The following is a 20197-nucleotide window of genomic DNA, read 5'->3' as shown; positions in this document are numbered from 1 at the left end:
CAAGCAACAGCGATCAATAGGCAGACATTACGGGAGGGGCTTACGGGTAGGGCTGACGCCACCTATCTACTCGACCGAACACCAATCAAAAACATAAAACATACGACGATCGGGCTCTTTGGACTCGCTCCAAACAAGGTACCCACTTAGACCGAGCGACGGAGATGGGAAAACGGGGGCTCTGTGATACAGCACTTTCCCACTACAGACATCAGGTATACTGTGTTAGGACAAGTGGTAGTTACTGCTAGGTACACTTCGGTACAGTCCGGATGTTGTGCAATGTTCCCATTCCAGGGCGCTGTTGTTTGTGGGACGAGATATAGGCGGGCCGGAGTGTTTTTGTTTTGTTGGATTACTTCTACGAACTCGGGAACGGGCTTCGGGGCTACACAACAGACGAGGGAGAAAAGTGGCTGTTTTGGGACGGTGTGACGCGTCTTTTTTTTTTTTTTTTTTTTTTTTTTTTTTTTTTTTTTTTTTTTTTTTTTTTTTTTTTTGGAATGTACTTACCCAGGGGATTTGTTCATGTTATTTTTGGTCACCGACGTCAACAGCTTGTTGATGGGAAGAGATCATGGGGAGGTGTGTTGTGTTGTGTTGTGTTGTGTTGTGTTGTGGGCTTGGCATTCAGGGGCAAATACACACAGTGGTCAAGACAGCTTCATCGCTCAGGACAGCTCTCGCTGGAGTTGGCGGGAAAGACTGTTAGTCATGCTCTCAATCTTCAGCTCTTCTTGTTTCTACAACATGTTCTCGTTGTTTTCCTCACCTCTGCGGTGTCAACACCACCACGTGGCCCTGTATCACAACATCTCTCCCCTTTTACGCATCACCCCGTCCGTCCAAGCCCACAACCGCCCGGTCCGACGTGATGTTGCTATCCGGAACTGTACCTGTCCGGTCTCAGGGGTTGAGCCCCAATCCCTCAACCATAATCTAACATCAATACCGTTAAACAGTCACACAAAACCAACCGTCATGATTTCCAGCCCCTATTTCTGACAAGCCCTATCTGCTCCCTTCCTCGCTCCCTCCCTCCCTTTAGGGTCTCTTTGTGTGGCCCGTTCCCAAGTCCCTGGCCACTGGCTTCTTGACTTCGGGAATTTCGGGCGAGTGTCTCCCGGGGCCTGTTTGCGTATTATACCACTGTTCTCCCGCTCACATCAGGCAGGCAAGTAAGACCCCCCAAAAGAAGAAAGCAAGAAAAAAGAAAAGAACAGACGAACGGCTTCAACGGCCGACGGATATATTTCCCGAAGCTCAGCAGCCATCAAATGTAGCCTGTAACTGCCTCTTCGGGCACGGTGGCTTGCTCTCTGTAAGTATCCATAACCATGTGGCTGCATTCCGCCTGCAGACAAACAGCCTTGATCGATCAGAGTTTTCACCCCAAAAACCCACCATTGATAGCATCCAAGTGCAGCATGCACCTCACGGCCCGGCCCTCGACCTCTTCACTCCTTGTCCCCTTCTCGAAGCTGTGGATGTGTATTCATCCCCTTTATCCACACAGCCACCATCCCCAAGACCCTACCATTGCATGTCTCAAGTTGACAACGCACGCCATCGCTACAACCGTTACCTTCACCCACATTCTTCAACAAATACAGCCCGGGATACCACTCACAGGCGAGGCTAGATCCTGTAGGTATGTAGGCCCGAAGGGAAAGTATACCAATTGCACATTCCCTACCCGGCACAGCCGACAGGACATGACTTGCCCTTGACGCCGCCGCCAATGAAAGAAATGAAAGGGGGTCATCAACAACCATGGTCCCCCCCCCCTCCATCTGTCCCCCACATAGGCAAGGTGCTCCCTTATCCTCACCCAAGGACCGAAAGTTTCGGTCTTCGGTCCTTCAGTGATTATTCCCTTCGACAGTTCCCTCACACCAGACATTGCTCCGGTAAGTCGGTTGGTAAATGCAGTCGGTGCTCTCTCTACCGGACATGGCCTCCCGCCCCCCTTTCTGACCCATCATCTGCGACCCTCGGAGGGTATGCTTATGCCCGTTTTCCCTTCCCCGTGGCCCCGAAAGCAAGCTTCGGTCTGTACCTGTCAGCGAAAAGCGATAACCCCGTCCAAAAACCCCCAACGGAAGTAGATCGCCTCCGCGAACAACGCCGGAGTATACTCCGGCCTTCGCCTCCTTGTCCCCAGTCTCTGTACCCTGACTCGCTTGGATCCCCTGCCTGTTCTCTCAGCGTCCCCCAACTCCGTACCTCAATATCGCCCTCCCCGAACAAAAAGTGTCACGAGTCCCCACGTGCCATTGACAGCGGATACCCAGCAACAACCACCCCCATAGATGGTGTGGGTAGCTCGCGGTCGACCAAATAGGCAAAAGATCGATCATCTCTGTGTTTCAGCTTTGATCAACAAAAGCAGTAAGATCGATGATCTTTTCCTCCTTTTGTTCCCCCTACCCTCTCATCCTCTCTGGCCCCCAATCACACACTCTTCATATACCAGCACTACTACACTAGTGTAGATAAACTTTCATTAACCACGATGCAAGATAAGATTGGATAGACAAGCCCTTGCAATGTCGAGTCCCTCCTCTCAAGCTCTTGATTATTGTTGGTAAACGACACCATGTTGCGCTTCACCATCGCTGGATGATGATCGGCTCTCACTTTCATGCTACCGACGAGGCTACCGACGAGACTACCGCCTGCAGCAGCGAGCAATGGCATAAAGGGGGGCAGCATTGAAGCTGACAACCGGGCAAAGGGGACCATCTTTCTTCCCTTCCTCGACATCTATCCATCCATCTGTTGATCTGCTCCCTGTCTGCCCACCCAGTCCGGTTGGTTCAGCACTGCTGTATAAAAATCCCAAACGGGAAGGTATCCCAAGCCCAGTCCGTCCACGTCCACGTCCACGTCCACAGGCTACGCAGTCGCGACAGAAAAGGGGGGGCGCGGAAAAGGGGCGGTCTGGATTTGTGTAAATGTACAGCAGTGCAATGCGTAGGTAGGTAGTGTAGTGTAGCCTCGCATCTCAGCCAGCCAGCCAGCCAGTCAGCCAGCGGCGTTAGGCGTTAGGTGTAGACACAGCAGACTGCTGAGCGGGAACCATAATGAGGGGGTTGTATTCGGCCATTTGGGCTCAGGAGGGAAGGACGGGACAAGTTTGTTCGCCACTTCCTACCCTGAGGCGATGAGGCTGGATGAGGAACTACACAGTTTTTGTGAACACGTGCATGACACCGACCTCCATTAGGGAGATAACCGTCGACACCGCCCATCTGCCGCCCCAGAATGGAGCTGAGTTTGGTAAGGTGTGGTGGTGCCGGTGGTGTGCATGTTGTGTGTGAATGGGCCATGACGGGAGACCGGGTGTGTTTGACGTGGGTGAGGCCCATCGAATGAGAGGTGCAGACAACGAAAAGTGCGAATCTTGTACCTGTCTACTGTTCGGTTGTACAAGTCGTGGGTGAAAAAGGCAAACGAGGTAAGCGGACGGTGTAGAGTGTAGGTACCGAGGTACCTCTCGGACTCAGCAGTGTAGTCAGTTACCATCGTGGTAGCATCATGAAATGTAAACGCGGGATTCAGAACTGTCAACACGAGATAAATAATATCCGGTGTCCTAAAGTTCCAGGAATAATGTCATGTCGGTTCTGCACGATATGAAATTCAGGGTCTCTCATGCACAGATCCGCTGAGCTGACATTGATTGACAAAGACGAAAGATGGGATTTTGAGCCAGCAGCTATGGCAATTTGAAAAACCGGTTCTCGAGGTGGCGGCGGAAAAGAGGCTGAAAATACACTGTGTAGACGACGAGGGAGAAAGAAAAAAAATCATGACAGTGTCGTTAGCAAGGCCCAATGTGCTCAGTTGGACGAATCCCCTTCCAGTACTCAGCCGTAGGGATAAGAGGCACAGTCGTGTCGTGGCAACGTACCCCGGGAAATGCAACAAAATGGCACTCAGGCCTGTCCTTGCCGGGTGTTTAACAGCATGTGCGGTAAATTGCAATGATGCTGGCCTTGGTTCTGGTGAGATCATCAACTGTTTCAGATTCTGCTTGGGTCACTCTGGGCGCTGCGCCTCGGTGGATCAGAAAGCAACGGTGTGATGGAACCGTGGTGTTTGTTGGGCTCTTTTGACGTAAAAAGACCATGTAGAAAAAAGTATGTGTTGCTGACCTTTTTGGTGCTTTAGCCGTGAGCGGGCGCTGCAATGCGACTGCGTTCTTTTCGATAACTCTCCCGTGGATGTTGTTGCTGTGGTCAAGCATGCACAAACAACTTGGCGTGCAGAATCTCTCAGGAACAACGTTACCAGAAGCTGTTGCTGAGGTGAAAGGTGTCCCCGTGGAGAGCATCCAAGTGTCATCTGAATTCTTCAAAACTCAAAGAGCCAAGGACCCTGGATGTGAATAGCGGGGCCGGCCAGACTCGCAGGGACATGGCCTCCGGAATGAGGGGGATACTGGGATACAGGCACACTAAGACAGTCTCTCCCTGCTAGCGAGGGAATTTTCGATTTGGAACTGTTCCCACGGGTCCCATCAAACTCCAAGCACATTTGCTTATCTGAAGCGGTAACAGTGGTTAAAGTCAAACTGTTGACAACGACAGGACGAACCGAACTGCCCGACATGACTCGAGAAAACGTTTCGTGGAGGCTTTGTCATCCCTCAAAAACGGTGCAGTCCACCGTTGGTTAGTTGACGGCCCAAGTGGGGCCGTCCCCCCATTAGTGGACCAAAAGTAAGCATTAATGACGTCATGGTATACCGGCATTGAATCGACGTCAAGTCTTCCCTGTGATTTTTGCCCAGTGCTGTTTGGGAGTGGTTTTTTTGCTGTTTACAGTGCTCTCGCGGCGTAAGGTGGCGCCATCATGTCATGTTGGCCGAGGACCTTATTGCATCCAGGTTTTTTTTTCCAGCTGCGAGATCATGACGAAGAGGGTACATACTCTGGTTGGATGAGGGGGAACATGTTGGAGGTCGGCGAACACATCTGCCTCTCCACAGTGACGGGGACCCCCTCTTCTCCACGCAACTGCATTAGACTGCATTGAACTTGGTTGCTGGCTCGCCAGCTCAAACAGACCGTCTTGTCCTGGTGGGCATGGGTAGGTGGTGTTATGCAATGTGATTCTGTGATTCCGGATCTGATAATGAGCCTAGTGGGGGCCTTCCTTCGTGTTGCCAAAAGCTGAGGTAGCTGAAAAAGGCTAAAGGCACAGTGGGAGGCATCTGGTGCCTGTGCCGCTCGAGATCAAGCACTCATTGGACACGCCTCGGCAGCTTTCCAGCTTTTTTTTTTTTTGTGAACAAAATGGAGGAGGACCCTGAAGATCCGTCGTTGTTAGCGGGGCCGTTCTGATTGGCGGGGAATAATGCCGCGGGGAAAATTGTCGCCATCTTGCAGCCCACCATCAACATAGGTAGAAAGGCGGGCATAGCTCTTTGCTGCGTGCCCTTCGGCGAATAATGCTACTGGAAACCGGGTCGCAGCCTGAGGAGGCAATAGATCAATCAGAGATAATAGTCCAGTGGCTCAGCTCATGAAAATGTGAGTGCGGAATCCTTCCCAAGCCTCAATTGGGTCGCCAGGGCCAAGCCTTGCACGCCGACGTCATTTGTGGGGCCACTCCACAAATTGACCACACACAAGCATCCATTCGACACCACGTCGTGACGTTTGACGATGATATCAACCACAGCTTTGCCAACACAACATTTTGGTCCAAGCAGGAAATCATGCTGTACCTACCTCTCTCATAATCCCTTTATTGATGTCAGTCTCCAGCCTCCTACAAAAGCTGAATGCCGAAAGAAGGCGCAGTTTTGACAGTAGCCGTTACCGTTCGGCCCTCTACGCCATCTGACACCAAAAGCCCACATCCCAATGTCTCACCCTGTGGTGCTTTCCTCCGAGTTCCAGGTTCCTATCTGCCCGACCTCGCCATGTGTCTGGGTCTCGTCTGTTTTTCTTTCCGTGTGTTCCCACTGCCGAAACAACGTAGATGGTTGTGGGGGCCGGGCGGCTTGAGGAACTCTGCATTCGCAGGCAGGTCTTCCCGACTGCGTCATTTTGTCGAATAGGAACCCATCCTGTTCCCAGTTTTTCTTCTTATGCTTCATCATCTTGCAGCCCCATCGTGTCCCGCTTCATTGTCCTGGTTTGAATTGTATGTACATAGATGAGAAGAGCGATCAGGAGGTGTCCATTGTGGCTGTGAAGGGAAGGGACCCGGTTGGGAAAAGCGATGGCGAACGGTAGGGACTTGCAGTATCATCACCACCAACAACCCCACCCTCCATCCCCGTTCCAGACAGAGTGTGCTAGATGAAGGCCGTGTTCACATGTCCTCGGTGGTAGACGAGTAAGATGGTCTCCATCTATATGTTAGACGAGAGCGCGCGTAGAGGGTGTCATGTTCAGATTTTCTTGGTTCTCTGGTGGTTATACCCCCGCTTTCTAGCCCCGGATCAGCACTGCTTCAGCAAATTCAAGCTTCCACTGGGCGATGGCCGTATGATTGGAACTTACCATTGAGGGCAATGATCAGAGCCATCTCCTCAGCAGCCCTGGGCTTGGAGCCGAAAAGACTGATTTGCAGATTTGAAACATAGCGTAGCCCTCAAGGTTCCTCGACAAGGTTGGTTATCTTCCTCTTTGGTCAAGAGAGGAAAGTTGTCGCCGAAGTATCTTATTCGCCTCCTCCTTGTTGTCCCACCCCCTTTTGAGGTGTTCGCCCCAAGGTAAGGCGTCAATATAGGGCTCCACGTCTTTGCCTTGTGGCCTTGTTGGGGTTCTTGGGCATCAGTCCCAGTTGGCGAAGGCTGTGGGAAGGGCCGACCGGGTTGGCGCCACGCCGGGGGGAGGGCGATGATCTCCTTCCGGTTCCGGGCTTCCTTCTTCCCTCCGTGGTCCACCTTGCCGCCGTCTTGCCTCGAGGTGTCCCGAGGGGCGGGCGGTCTGGGATGACACGTGTATGTGCTGATGTCTGGTTGATTGTTCAGTGCGTGTCGTCGACGGGACAGAAACGAGGTGTATGTACCAAGAAAACACCGCTTGTTGTTGGAAGGTGCGCAGAACAAGGCGGCGAGTAACTAATCTGAAGCGGTACAAGATAGAGTGGATCGTCGGTACTGCAGTGCGAACGTTTGTCGTGACGGCAGGCGTGATGACCAGGCAGCATGTCTCTTGTCGATCGCGCGCCCCAAGTCAACCAACCATGGTGGCTCCAAGGAAGACGCTTGCTTCCTCATCCTGCTCGCGTACATCCATCTCTCTTTGGTGTGTCATTGGTGTGGAAACTTTGTTCGTGCGAGTGCACGCAGAGAACCATGCTGACATGCTTTTTGCATGGTTGCGTGTATCGGGTGCGGGGCGTCGCAGTCGTTCCGGGTCAGACAGAATCTGCGGTGCTTGTCGGGTAGGCTTGTCGATTGGGGAGACAATTGTCCTGAAACTGCGTCTAGATGAAGTGTGGGTAATGGGACTTGCGAAATGGTGCCGAGGGAATGATGATCCTGTCAATGGTTAATTGGAAGCATTTAAACTGAGTGCGGAGAATAAAGCTATTTTTTTTTCAGGGCCATTGTGTTCGGGTTGCGTTGGCAGATTAGTCCTAAACTATTGGAATAAGAACACATGGAATATGGGGTCGAAGCTTCGGGAGGATGAATGGCAAGGCTGGTTGATGGTTCATCGATTTTGTTGCCACGTCGTACAGCGAACTGGTTCGAGCGAGGCAGGGTCTAGAGAGACCACGTGGTGTGCTAATAGTACATGATTATGTTTAGGTAGGTGTGTAGGTATGTAATGTGTGAAATGTGCTCCCCTCTCCCCGCCTTTCCACAGACCGTCCACCCAAAATACAACAAGGCCAGGGAGAGGAGGAGTGATAGTGATGCCGCCCCTGCTCTGCTTTCGTTCCTCATCGCTAGAAAATATCTACCATGTCGTGCCAGGGTACATCTCGTGTATGTTGTGTCCCAAACTCTGGAGACCTAACCTCCGAAAACCCCCGCCGTCCGCTCCAAATCCGTTTTGTGACAATGAAAATCCGTATAGTGTGACACGCAAGCGACAGTACAGAAGGGCAAATGCAGCTTGCTGCATGCCTTTAACAAAAAAGGAAAAAACACAACCCGTAACGCCGATGCCATGAGGGTATCGTCCAAGGGAGACATCTCCTGCCTCATTTCCTGTTGGAAGATGCCGCTCTTCGCTCTTTTGACCAATGGGAGATTAAGAAAAATAGGATTAAAAGCGATAGGATGTTGACTCGTCCGTAGAAGAAGTATGGCGTTCGATGTGGTGGATGTGATCCCCTGAATGCTCATATGTGTATGGTGTGGTATGTGTGTTGTGTGTAAGTGACGATAAATTACAAGGTTGTAGTTCTATTGTTGAATGATTGTGGCGAGGTGGTGATGGCGGACATGATGAGAATAGGGGATCGGACAGTGAGGTGATTCATATTTATTCGTCTGATTGGTGATCCTCGGAACCAGTTTCTGATGGTGTCTGGGGCTCTCCTTGGTTCTTGTGAACCTTTCTATGCCGACGAAGATTGGAGACGACGGAGAAGTTGCGACCGCATCCCTCAACCTCACATTGGAATGCTGCAGGGAAAGCTGTTAGAGCGGATAGACAACTATGTGGAAAGAACGGCAAGACTTACGCTTCTCTCCTGTGTGGCTGTACATGTGCGTTTGCAATGAACTTGGTCTCGTGAATCGCTTGTCACAGACCTTGCACTTGTGCTTCTTTTGTGTGCTGGAGGAGACCTTGGAGCTGAATGATCCCATCATCGACTGCGGCGCTGGTGGCTGGCTCGACATGAGACCCTGGGGCCTTGGGAGTGTGCGCCCGGACAGCGACTCGATGTCGGAACCCGTCGTCGAGTAGTCGCTTACCGACCCGTCCACAGAACCACCATAGTAAGGGCTGAAGCCGGTCGAGGACACGCTCGAGGTCGCTGAGTGGGTGGATGGGAACCCATAAGACTCGGTCGACCCTCGTTGCCGAGCACGAACATCGTAGATGTTGCGGGGTGTGTCCTGGCTGAGAGACATCATGCCATGGCTTGCCTCGAGGGCATCTTGAAAGCTTCTCCGGTCGTCCGGTTGAAGTCCCCTGAAATCATAGTCAGATTCTGAAGTATGCTGGTACTGGCCTTCTGGGCCGCCAGACGAGTGGAGGCTCATGAGGCTGGAAGCGACTGACTGCTGAGAGTACCTCCTGGAGCTGTCTTCAGGCGCGAGCGCAGCATATGTCCCCCTGATAGGCGCTGGCGCGTAGCCAAGCTGATCATAAGCTGTTGGTGATGTGGCGTAGGATGCCGTGACAGGAGACGCCGATGTTGTGTAGGCCGAGGTGTCGTAAGGGGCAGCCGATGTGGTTGGGTGTTGTAACCGGTTGATGCTGAGGAGATCTTGGGACATGGGCATCATATCGTGTTGTCTGCTGTAGACATCTCCGGCTGATGACGCTGAGACGGGAAGGGGGGCATATGGCGCCATCGACGTGCTGCCGCTGGGCCTGTTGGAATGTTGGTGTTTTGAGAGGCCGTTGAGGTTGAGGTGAGGTAGGCTGGTGCTGTCCTGGCTGCTCACGTAGAGGCTCTGACTCCCACCCTGAGGTCCGGGGCCAGCAGAGGCCGACGTCGAAACCCAAGGGTTGGTGAAGTGCGGGTGGCTCGAGTAGGAAGACATGTGGTCGAAGTTTAAGGATCCGAAGCGGTGTTGGTTGTGTGTGTCTATGGTCATAGTCATGATGAGATGGGACGGTGTGTTGGTGTAAGTAATCCCCTTTCCGAAGCGTTGTTGGAAGTGAGATGCTAGTGGTGCTGATCAGGTGTGTGATTCCTTTAAGCTGGGTCGGACTCGAGAAGAAGATCGGACCACGGGCAGTCGAGAAGGACGGATCAGCGTCCTTAAGTGTCTTTGAAGGTGTCTGGGTGTGTATGGGGTTGGGAGGAGGGGAGGGGGGGTCTGAGTGTGACAAGAGATGAGCACAGATGGCATGCGCAAGCAAGCAGCCCTGCGCCTGCGAGGATGGAGTTCCCAGACTGCACGCTAAGCCAATCGCTTCACAAGTCGTCTGAACGTTATTGCCCTCTCTGGTCAGCGGGACAGGTGGAGACGCAGCAACAAGTGACGACTTTCCGGCAGAAGGGATCTGCGCACAAAATATCCCTATGGTCACCCAAGGGCCCTGCCAGGGCGGGTTCAATTGGGATGAAACGAGTGGGATGGATGCCGCAAGAGGGTCTCCTCTGAACGGCCGTGGTCCTGGTTAGGCGTGGGGAGCAGGTGCTTGGTTTGAATCGGGCAAAACGAGCACTTGGGCGGGCAGGATCAGCAGCCGGTGGTGGTGTTCGAAGCTGGTACCTGAGGGCGTGGGATAATGGGCAAAATCACGCCTGAACTAGAAAGGCTAGGTGAGCGTGGGCTGCGAGACAGTCCAGAAGCGGGCCGTGACGGTGACGATCCGGTCTAATAACGGTCAAATTTTTGAAGGGTAGAATTGCGTGAAGATGTGGCGGCGGTGATGGCTGCACGATAATGCTTAATGCTCTCTCTCCAACAGACCGTCTGTCAGTGCCGGCACCGGTCTTATAGAAGGGCAGGGTATGGGACAGAGGAGTCAAGACGAAAGAAGGGTATGCCAAGCACAAAACAAGCAACCCCTCCCACACTTATCCACAGGGGGAAAGCAATGAAGTCAATGGACAGGCCGGACGGCAGCTCGCTGTGCGTGTGTGGTGCAGCGGAGAGTGAGCCGGTGGAGGTTGCAAGGAATACGGAATCGAGGATGACCTGGCAGCAGGGGTCTAGAGGCAAAAAAGAATGGGACCGTCTCTGCCACGACTGGGGCTGCGGTGAAACGGGGGACGGGGGCTGCCGGGGGACGGGGGTGGAGAAATGTTGTCTCTCTTGCTCCCCCTGCTGCTGGCGGGGACGCAAGATATTAGACTCCAGAATTGCTTCTTTCAAGGTGTCCATCTGTCCCGGCTTGGTCAAGCAGGGCTGCTTTGTTGCCAGGAATGACTTTTGGCGGTGCGAGGAAGGCCACGATGAAAAGCTGCGAATGAGGCGGGAAGCGGCATGGCATCAATGGCTTTCAAGGTGAAGGATGACGTTCAGGTTTCGGGGACGGGTTCGGGTCGGTGAACAGTTGGTTCAAGCTCACCCTTCAGCGAGCGGCCTGTTCAAGATGCAAAGTACAGTTGCTTTCAGGTACAGGTAGTGCTGCCCTGGCGTTCCGGCTAACAACGCCACCGATGGTTTCTGTGCTTTTTGTGGAGGACGACTTGCGATGGGGGGCCTTCGTGATGCAGGGACTGTTAAAAGCCGAATCCAAGTGTACTCCATTCTGACCTGCTAATTTGCTCGGTCAAATCGATTTCCTCTGCTTGCTAGTCACCTATAAGCTACGCTATTCGAATTCATACGCTCTCTGTTGACGCCCATATCAGCACACATCACAAACATTGGCAAAACAGGTGACGGTAGGTACCCAGAGAGGGGCAAATCATGCTTTTGTTGTATGTATTGTGACGGGATGGGCTGTATGCCAGGGTGTGAATGAGGTGTGTGGCACCTTTGGTTGACCAGGCACGGAGTTGGTGGGATCGAATTCTGCGGAATTGCATGCCAGCCAGCAAAGCACAATTGGGGGCTCCACCCACTCACCGCTGATGCTGGACAGACTGTGTGTTAGCCAAAAGAGGCAATACCTGCAGATTCCAGTTGTCCGCAGTAACTAGGCAGACTAGGACTGTCCTGGCACTGCCTAGCCAACCCCACGCACTGTGGATTCAGGAACCAAACATTTAATCTACATCGAGATCCTGCAGTAGTAGTAGCAGTAATAGTGGTGTAGAAAAAGCGAGGCACTGAGGGTATCATGGTTTAGGTCAGGTCGTAGCTGAAGTCGAGCGAGAAGACTTCAGCGCACCTCTTCAGCGGTATAACCGCAAACTACCCCTCGTACCCCTCAAGTCGGTGACATTGAAGTGGAATTGATGACGCTGGGGAACCATTCCGCCATTTCAGTGGTGGTGTGGTGGTGTGGCGGCGGAAGGTGCGGAGCCAGCAAGGATGTTAAAGTGGGGCACCAAACTGCCGCCGTCTTGTGCCTTTGCCTTTCTCTTTCATCGAAGGATCGCGGGTCATTTTTAGGCCCAGTGACGTCTCTTGTCCAACCCTCGCCTGTGTTTATGATCACTCTCTTCGGAATGGGTAATGGAAGATATCAAGACCCTGTGTTTCAGTGCTAAACACAGCGACTTTAGGGGTCGCTATCGCATCCTGGGGGGGACGTGACATCACTGAGCCCCGCCGTTTTCCAGTTGCTCAAGGGATGAGGCTCGCACTGGGTCAGAGGTTACATGCTTCTGCTTTGTATGACGCTGTTCATCTAACTGACGACAGCGCAGAGAAACGGTCCCAGAAACGGATGGCGTATCCCTACACCACCCTAAACTCTACACGACACCGAGCGAGATACCTGGGCCACTACCCTGGTCCATTCATTATCCCTAACCTCCTACCCTTTCCTCAACTGACATGCCGACCTTGATATCAACGCCATTGTTTTGCCAAAACGGAACAAGTAAACAATAACAGCCAGGCAACATAGGGCATCTCATCGAATTCCGAGATATCAACACTCCGCCTTTGACATAGCCAGGACTTCATCACCAGCAACTGTACACTGGACTCTTCCTAGAACTATCACCGCACCAGTCGACATGCTTGGCTCGCGCTTGTAGCGGTAGATGAGCTGTTGCTGCCCTCTTCTCTTTCCTTGCTTTGAGGATGATGGCTTCCACTCTCCGCCAGTTGGGCTGCGTTCCCGGCGACCATCTTAGGATACAACCCCACCACCAGCACTGGACATCGGCCACTCACCGCAAAGAGGACCGGGAATAAAACCCCCCCAAGCAAGAAGCCACCATCCATCACTGCTCCTACTAAGCGGGGTTAGCAGGGGGTAAAGCTCAACAGACTGCTCTTTCTCTTCTCCCCTGCAAGTCAGCGGTAGCCGCAGCCAATGGCGGCACATCGGATGGGGCTTGAAGCCTTCATGCTCCCCATGAACAGTCAGCGGGCCCTAATCCCCTCACACCCATTCTGACACCGCAAGTTGGGCATCGGGAGAGAGGTTCGGGATGGCGAAATGGAGAGTCTGGAGAGACGGTCAGCTGCTCTAGGTTTCAGCCTTGGGGAGTGGCATTTTCCTCTAACCACAGAGCGACAATTCTACCGGAGGCTGCAGAAGGTTTTGACGGGACGCGGCTGGATATATTACAATCCTACTTGAGACGACCTTCAGCCTCCTCTGTCCGCCGACCTCTACATATCCACATAGCAAACATTCTGGACCAGCTGAGCTGGCCCGATGCAACACCGGCTGGGTTTGCATCTCAAAAATTTGTGCGTGTGCTGCTCTTTGCCATTCTGGGCTGCCCGGAGCCTCTGTCGAGTGCTTCGGTCGGTCCACCCGCACAGAACCATGGTTAATGCCAGGCTCGAGAGACACCACGCACCTGCTGGATCTGTCAACCCAACCACAGCAGCAGCAAGGTTCATTTTGATCAGAAAAACTCATTGTCCTAACCAGTCTCTTGGCGTCGACCGACTCAAGTGGCTTGCATAAAAGGATTGGCAGGCCTCTGTACCTTTATCGCTCGAGAAAGTTGGTTCCCCCACGATACCACGATACTGTTCTGCTAACCGAGGGTTACGGGCTAAACATGCAGCTCTGAGTTACCCACGAGTTGGCCCTGCCGTTTCCATCAAGCATTTGTGCTGTTTCTGGTACAGTTGAGGCGATCATATTCGCTTCCAGGTGCTCACATATGAACATTCAACTTACCCTGTACATGTAAAGTGAGCGATCGCTTAAACTAAACCGTTCTGGGCCACACGAAACACAACTTCCCCGGAAACCCCTGTTGTATAAGTGGTTAGGTCGGCGATCTCAACTATGAAAGTTGTGGTGGTGAGAACATCAAATTTATGGTTGACAGTTGCGTCAAATTAGCAGGCTGCAGACGGAGATGTCTCGGAGCTTTCCAGGACGACTCAACCCAATAATGCGAGAACAAGACGCTCACATGACTTTGCAAAAGCCTACACTGAAAGAGTCGAAGTCTGTTTGGCTTCATATGGCGGATGATAGTCAGGAACCCAGATGCGGATCAGGAACGAAAGGTCGCCACAATATGCAACGGTTTTGATCGTCGGTCGAACGGTACATCAAGATGCACATCCAGCCTCTACATCGACAGTGTTTCCCTATGCTGAAGATCATCGCCATCACGTGGCATGGCTGGCATCTCTTTGTAGCCCTGCTTCTCTGGCGTCTGAGATTACCTATGCCTGGGTACGAGAGATGACAAGGTTGCAGTTGTCGTCAAGAGCCGACAACGGGAGGGAGACCCGAGTCGTGGTTGACTTGACTTGACTTGTTGTTTGACGCTGACTACGGGTGCCGTCGGGGACAAGAGGGTCACATTCGGGGACTTCGACTCCACGATTTTAGTTATTCTCCCCGCGGAGAAGGGAGAAACGCACAACGGCGCAAGCAGGGTGAAAAGGTCCGCATACGAGAAACTCATAAAAATGAGTGCCGAAACAAAATTGGCAGGAGCTTGCGTGGAGGTTTGGGTGAGCAAGTGACTTCTGGCGGGAAGACACACGGACCAGGATCTACAAGCAAGGGGCCGTTACAGATTCGACAGGGGCTTCCTCAAAACGGACACCAGCTACCACACCCGTAGATAAACCCGACTCGGATGCTGAACCGCAGCCCAAGGGTGGTGGTCGGCACTGACAGCCTCGCCGTCGAGAGTGCAGCTGGCTGAGTGAAATTACAGCGAAGAAGAGCCGTCTGGCTCACAAACAAACAAAGCATCACGAGGTTCGGTGCGGTTGTTCCAGTCTTGGCATCCTCCTTCACTCCAATGAGACTCGAAGCCACACAGCACAACTACCGCTATTCAAAGCCATTATCTCCACCGTGAGCTGGACCCGCTAGTCCAGGTCTGTACACCGGAGCTTTTTCAGATGGCGCACAATGATCCGCCGCCGTTGAAGCCCGAGCGAGACATGGGGAAATCATCGATGCTGAGATGCGATATAACACGAACAAGATTATGGCATTTATGCTTTACGGCTTCAAGGTTTCAATCTTTTGAGGCAATGCTGTCAAGCAACACACACACACAAGATCGACGAAATCTTTCTCGTGCTGTTGCTGACCTGCCCCTCGTTGACACCACTTCGACAACTTGGGCCTTTAGTTAACCTTGGCGGTGCCGCTTTGATGATTATTCCCCCATCATGTACTCCGTATAACGGCGCTCTGGAACGGGCCGCGGCCATCAATTGCGCTTGCGGGGTTGCACAAGCACTCACCCGTGATGATTTAGACGCTTGATGGGTGGATATTTATCGAGGCCATAATACGGAGCGGAGGGCATTTGTTGAGGTTAGGTAAAAGGACAGCGGAGGACAAGCGCGGCTCCGAACCGCGCTCGGCTTGAGACTTCGGGTATGTTCAACAGTGTCGTTGGCAACTGGACGGACGGCACCTCCGGCTAGCTCCGCAAACGGGATCTCGCAAGGGCTTCTTGGCATCTTGAAGTGGTCGCCGTTCATCCAACCTCTTGCCGAACGCCTCCAAAAACGCCATCCTGCATCAAGCCGCCCCAAATCGGCCCTTCGACGTCAATACAGACATCTGTTCAACAAAGCCAAGCCAGCCTTGACGTCGGTGCACGCGTCGAGGACGTCAAGATATCCAAGATATCGATTTGGGGAATCTTGGAAGAACCTTCGGGTTTCCCTAAATGGACGAATCGCGGGGACTTGGGATTTGATGCGCCCCTTTGGCCCCCCTGAAGGTGAGAAAAGTCACCTTTCCTTTTTCAACCACCACCACCAGCAGCCAAGAGCCGGCACTGGGTGCGACGCCAGAAAATGCCGTCGCATCGTGATCGACACGCCCCGCGCATCTGTCAAGATCTGTCGTGCAGCAAGATGGCTCTTGATGGATCTGGCGCACATCATCTCAGTTCCCAAACAGACTCTCATTTCCCATCAACGCTACATTGCTGCCGGCGTCACCGTAATGGAACTTCGTTTCGTACTCTTCTTTCTTTTTATTATGTGTTTTATCTCCGCTATTCGCACTTGTGTGCTTTCCCCATTTCCTTGGGCGAAGCAAAAAGGGAAAAAAATAACACCCCCTTTTATTGTGCATGGGGCCGGATGCGCGGAGTGTTCCGCGGTACTGGATGCAGGGCTAATGTTTGGTTTCTGAACCTCAACCAAAGAAAGAGCTTCCTTTGAGACATTCTTGTCGAAAAAGTCACGAACCGGGCCGAGTTGAAAAACAGAAAAAGAAAGTCAAGGCTGCGGCAGGGCGTCCGAGGCTTGGACGGTTTCTTTTTCTCTCAACCATCTCTCGGTATCTTACCTTTTCCACGAATCGATCTTGCGGCAGGCAAAGAACCGCACACAGGAGAGCAGCCATCTGTTTGGCTGGGCGTCGTCTACAATGTTTACTTTGGCCCCTGTTGTGGGCTTCCTGCAGGCGACCAGACGCCACCACTGCAGGCCCCTAGTCTTGATATCTCGAGCCGTACATTATGAAATGGGACCTCAATTTTATTTTCTTGTTTCAGCGTTTATTCCCGGAAAATAAGCTGCGAATTGTACATTTCGAAACGACGTTGGGGATGCTTGCATTCTGTGGGGGTGGAGACATGGCAGTTGTGAAGGAGGTCAGCCGGACTGCCGTATCGCCAGGCGGCGGTCGCGGGCGGCAATCGTCTAAGTTGTGTGGACAGGGGCCGTGACACCTCCTTCTGGCAAGTGATCAACAACGCCTCACAGCACGACCGCCCCGGCCATCTCTTTCCAACCCCCAGATGCTCGGAAGATGGCAGCAATGATGAGCATCACCGGCCGCTTGGCAAGAGCCACAAATTACCGAGACTTTTGAGAGCCGCATGGGCAAGTTCGTGAATAGCGGCTTCTCCCGTTTTGATACCGAGAGCTTCTTTGGTTGGCGATGAAGAGTTGACAGCAAGGTAAAGGCGCTATCCACGACAGTTCAAAAGACAAGGCAAAGCTGGCTAAGTGGGTCAATAGCACAATAAACTGCGACAATCATAACTGTGTTCGCCTTTTCGCCTTGGCCAAGTGATTGTAGACCGCCCGACGACGACAGCATTCCAACTGTCGGGTGACCTGACCAGTGGCTCCAAAAGATTTCGTCAATGATCTTGCACATCATTATCCACTCAGGGTCTCTTTGCATAGCTCAACATGCCAGCCATTTCTCTGACTGTGGAGGAGTATTGCGTTGTTGTCTTGCGTAGCTAAACCTGCCCGCCGGGTCCCGCGCAGGAATACAGCATGGCATGTATACACTACATGCCAGTCAGCTCACTCGCTACCTACTCGCGTGCACGACATCGACCGCCAGCCTCTCTCCACCACATCATTCTAGCTGGTCGGCGTCCTCGCCAGGACGAGAGAGGAAGGTGGTTAAAGGAAGATGCCGCCGGGACACTTCCGGAAACCAATCAACCACGCCTTTCGGGGTCCATCGCCTACTAATATTTCATCACCATGGCTGGGCTTGCTGGACGGGTGGGCAGAGCAGCAACTTGCGGTGAACCGGATCATGCTGCTTTGTGGAACTGTCGACGGCGGGGATGAGATGGGATGGGATGTGATGAATGGTCGCGATGGAGGTGGGATGCCATCCGACCTCCTCACCATTCCTCCCTCTCCTCGCTCGGGCGCGGGGAGCGGGCGAGAAACGTACGACTCTGAGACTTTCGACCGGTCACACGTCTTGCCTACATGCAAGTGTACTTTCGTTATCACTGTGTGCTGACACCAAAGTCAGTTCTTTCGTATCCCGCGGTCGTGAGGATGGTGATGATACCTGGGCGGTGATGGTGGAGGATGTCGGGAGGAAGCTTACTGCTCCCTCGTCAGCAGTACGGCCCGCTCGCAGCGGCCGTACTCTCGCTGGCATGGCCAGAGGCACTGAACCAAGCAGCCTGCTGGCATGACCCTTCCCCGCCTCTTTTCGGGGTGCCCTTCACACCAGATAGACCTTACATCCCACCGTTCCCTTGCCCAGCCCATCCAACCCGTCGTCCCCCAACGAGCCAGCCAGTAGCACACCAGGTCACAGTACATGAAGCATCTTTCCTTTCTCACTGACTCTCCCCGTCCAACCAACGATAACACCAACTGCCGTGCGACTGTTGTGTCGTCTTCGTCTTGGCCTGGCCCCCCGACTCCCCTTCCGTAGACACCCTACCCACGCACAGCAGCAGGAATATGCAGCCCTTCGTGCTCGGCAAGAGTCAGTCCACCATCACCAGCCCCGGCCCCCCCTTTTTAGGCTGTGCCTGCTGTGCCTGGTTATCCTTCCGTTATGCCAGTTACTCCCAAGCTTGCATACCATAGCCCCCCCTCCCCATCTCACACACCCCAGCAAGGAGGACCATAATAACCTCAACGGCCTAATAACGGTTATTGTCTTGGATCTAATGTAGAGTGGGTGTGGGTTGACAAATTAGTTCTGAGTTGAGCAAGCTCCAAATCTGAACCCCTACAGCATCATACATCCCCTGACTCGGTTCGAGGGGGAGGGGGGAGTGTAAGAGAAATTACTTCCTGCTGCTGTGCACACACACACACACACACACACACACACACACACACACCCTCCCTTTTTTTTTTTTTTTTTTTTTTTTTTTTTTTTTTTTTTTTATGGTGGTTTTGCCGGAATCTGGGAATCTGGGAAAAGGGGAACTGGGAACTGGGAGGTGAAAAACTGGGAAACAGCAACTGGGGCCAATGAACAAAGACTTGGACTTGGAAAAGGGTCGTATCCACACCATCGTCATCATCATTATCGTCAGTGATTATGCCCCAACCCTCAAGCAGCCAAGATAGTAAAGGTAGGTAATGTGTTGAAGTGGGGAGGAAGATCACCAAATTCAGGAGCAAAGAATGAGTAAGACCAAAGCCTCTATCCCTCATGCGAGGCTTAGCTCTAGGATTTAGTTTGAGACATCGAGGCATATCATGACATCCAGACGGAAACAAGGCAGGGCTGGCGTGGTGGCGAAGAGGATGATTGCGCGGTGATGATGTGTGTGTTGTGTGACAAGGACGAATCCGGAGTTTTCTTTGCCTGCTCGAAGGTTGTGTCTACCTGCCTTTCCTGGATTTGGGGTGTATCTTTTGGGATATGAAAATCTTGCGCAGGGCTTGAACGGGGTGGGTTAGTGTGGGATGGTGTCTGCACAGCTTACTGCGTCTTGTCTGAGGTGGGAAAATGGTGACGGTGGAGGATGGTTACCTATGGGGGCGGTAAAAGATTAGGTAACATCTTTTTGGATACCAGCTGCTATTTGCAGAGGACCCCAACTACCAAACACCTTGATACCTGGGAATAGAGTAGGTATCTGTCGGCAGTATCTGTATTGGAAGCAGAGCATGAAAGGTGAACAGGCGGTGTTGATTTGAGAATTACCTCACTCAACTTCCATCTACCAGTAAAGACCGGACCTATTGGGTGTGACCCTCTTGTAGCAACGACTGGACAAACATCCAATCGACAATACCTTTTTTGTTGGTCTAGACCTGCTTATACTGAGTCCCCTTTGCCTGACTCTTTTTGCCTGACCTCTTCTGGTTGGAACCAGTCTAGATTGATCCTTATTGATTGATAGCTTACTTCAGTTGAACGGGCCCCTTCTTAACAGATCTCTTTTTGGGAGGACCCCTTTTCACACGACCCCTTTTGGCGGGACCTCTTTGGACTGACCTCTTTGTGGGAAACCAGCTTTAACAGAACCCCTTTTGCGATTTTCATCCACGCCTAATAAAGAAAATGACCAGAATGACCTCTCCTCACTCCATGATGGCTTTTGCCTCCTGTTACAGTGGCTCCTGCCTTCTTGTCACGACAACTCTTCTGTCTCAATAGTCCTTTCCCCAAGTGTCCAGATAGACTTCGAACTGGTAGGAGCAATCATTTCTGCCCCAGTTGCCTGGTCACTGACAGATGCCCACCTCACAGTATCACATCCCGCCAGCGATTCTCTTCACATACAGTATCTTCCTGATGTATCATGTAAAGAGAGAGCAGAGTGAAGAGTAACC

The 20197-nt window shown here is 52.5% G+C and overlaps 2 protein-coding genes across 2 annotated transcripts; both read right to left on the bottom strand.

Annotated features, from left to right (window-relative positions):
• Positions 1 to 5089: 5089 nt before the first annotated feature.
• Positions 5090 to 11821, bottom strand: QC763_117760 (uncharacterized protein). Its single transcript, XM_062908368.1, has 4 exons — positions 11505 to 11821; positions 8665 to 11444; positions 5742 to 8605; positions 5090 to 5316 (listed from the first exon to the last, which is right to left on the bottom strand). Exons 2-3 carry the CDS (start codon positions 9755 to 9757, stop codon positions 8463 to 8465), a joined length of 1236 nt encoding a protein of 411 aa, XP_062771455.1. The 5' UTR covers positions 9758 to 11444; positions 11505 to 11821; the 3' UTR covers positions 5090 to 5316; positions 5742 to 8462.
• Positions 11822 to 17132: 5311 nt separating this feature from the next.
• Positions 17133 to 18076, bottom strand: QC763_117755 (uncharacterized protein). Its single transcript, XM_062908367.1, has 2 exons — positions 17958 to 18076; positions 17133 to 17902 (listed from the first exon to the last, which is right to left on the bottom strand). Exons 1-2 carry the CDS (start codon positions 18048 to 18050, stop codon positions 17552 to 17554), a joined length of 444 nt encoding a protein of 147 aa, XP_062771454.1. The 5' UTR covers positions 18051 to 18076; the 3' UTR covers positions 17133 to 17551.
• Positions 18077 to 20197: the final 2121 nt, after the last annotated feature.

This window comes from Podospora pseudopauciseta, chromosome 1, assembly GCF_035222475.1.
Source record: "Podospora pseudopauciseta strain CBS 411.78 chromosome 1, whole genome shotgun sequence".
NCBI classification, from domain to species: Eukaryota; Fungi; Ascomycota; class Sordariomycetes; order Sordariales; family Podosporaceae; genus Podospora; species Podospora pseudopauciseta.
Note: the sequence above shows the minus strand (reverse complement) of the source record. Positions and strands in the feature narration are given on the sequence as shown.

Coding starts and splice junctions, on each gene's coding strand:
- QC763_117760 (XM_062908368.1), bottom strand. CDS start 9,757: ATGACTATGACCATAGACACACACAACCAACACCGCTTCGGATCCTTA. Junction 8,606..8,664: donor CAGCCACACAGGAGAGAAGC/GTAAGTCTTGCC, acceptor CTTTCCCTGCAG/CATTCCAATGTGAGGTTGAG.
- QC763_117755 (XM_062908367.1), bottom strand. CDS start 18,050: ATGCCAGCGAGAGTACGGCCGCTGCGAGCGGGCCGTACTGCTGACGAG. Junction 17,903..17,957: donor CCTCCACCATCACCGCCCAG/GTATCATCACCA, acceptor CTTTGGTGTCAG/CACACAGTGATAACGAAAGT.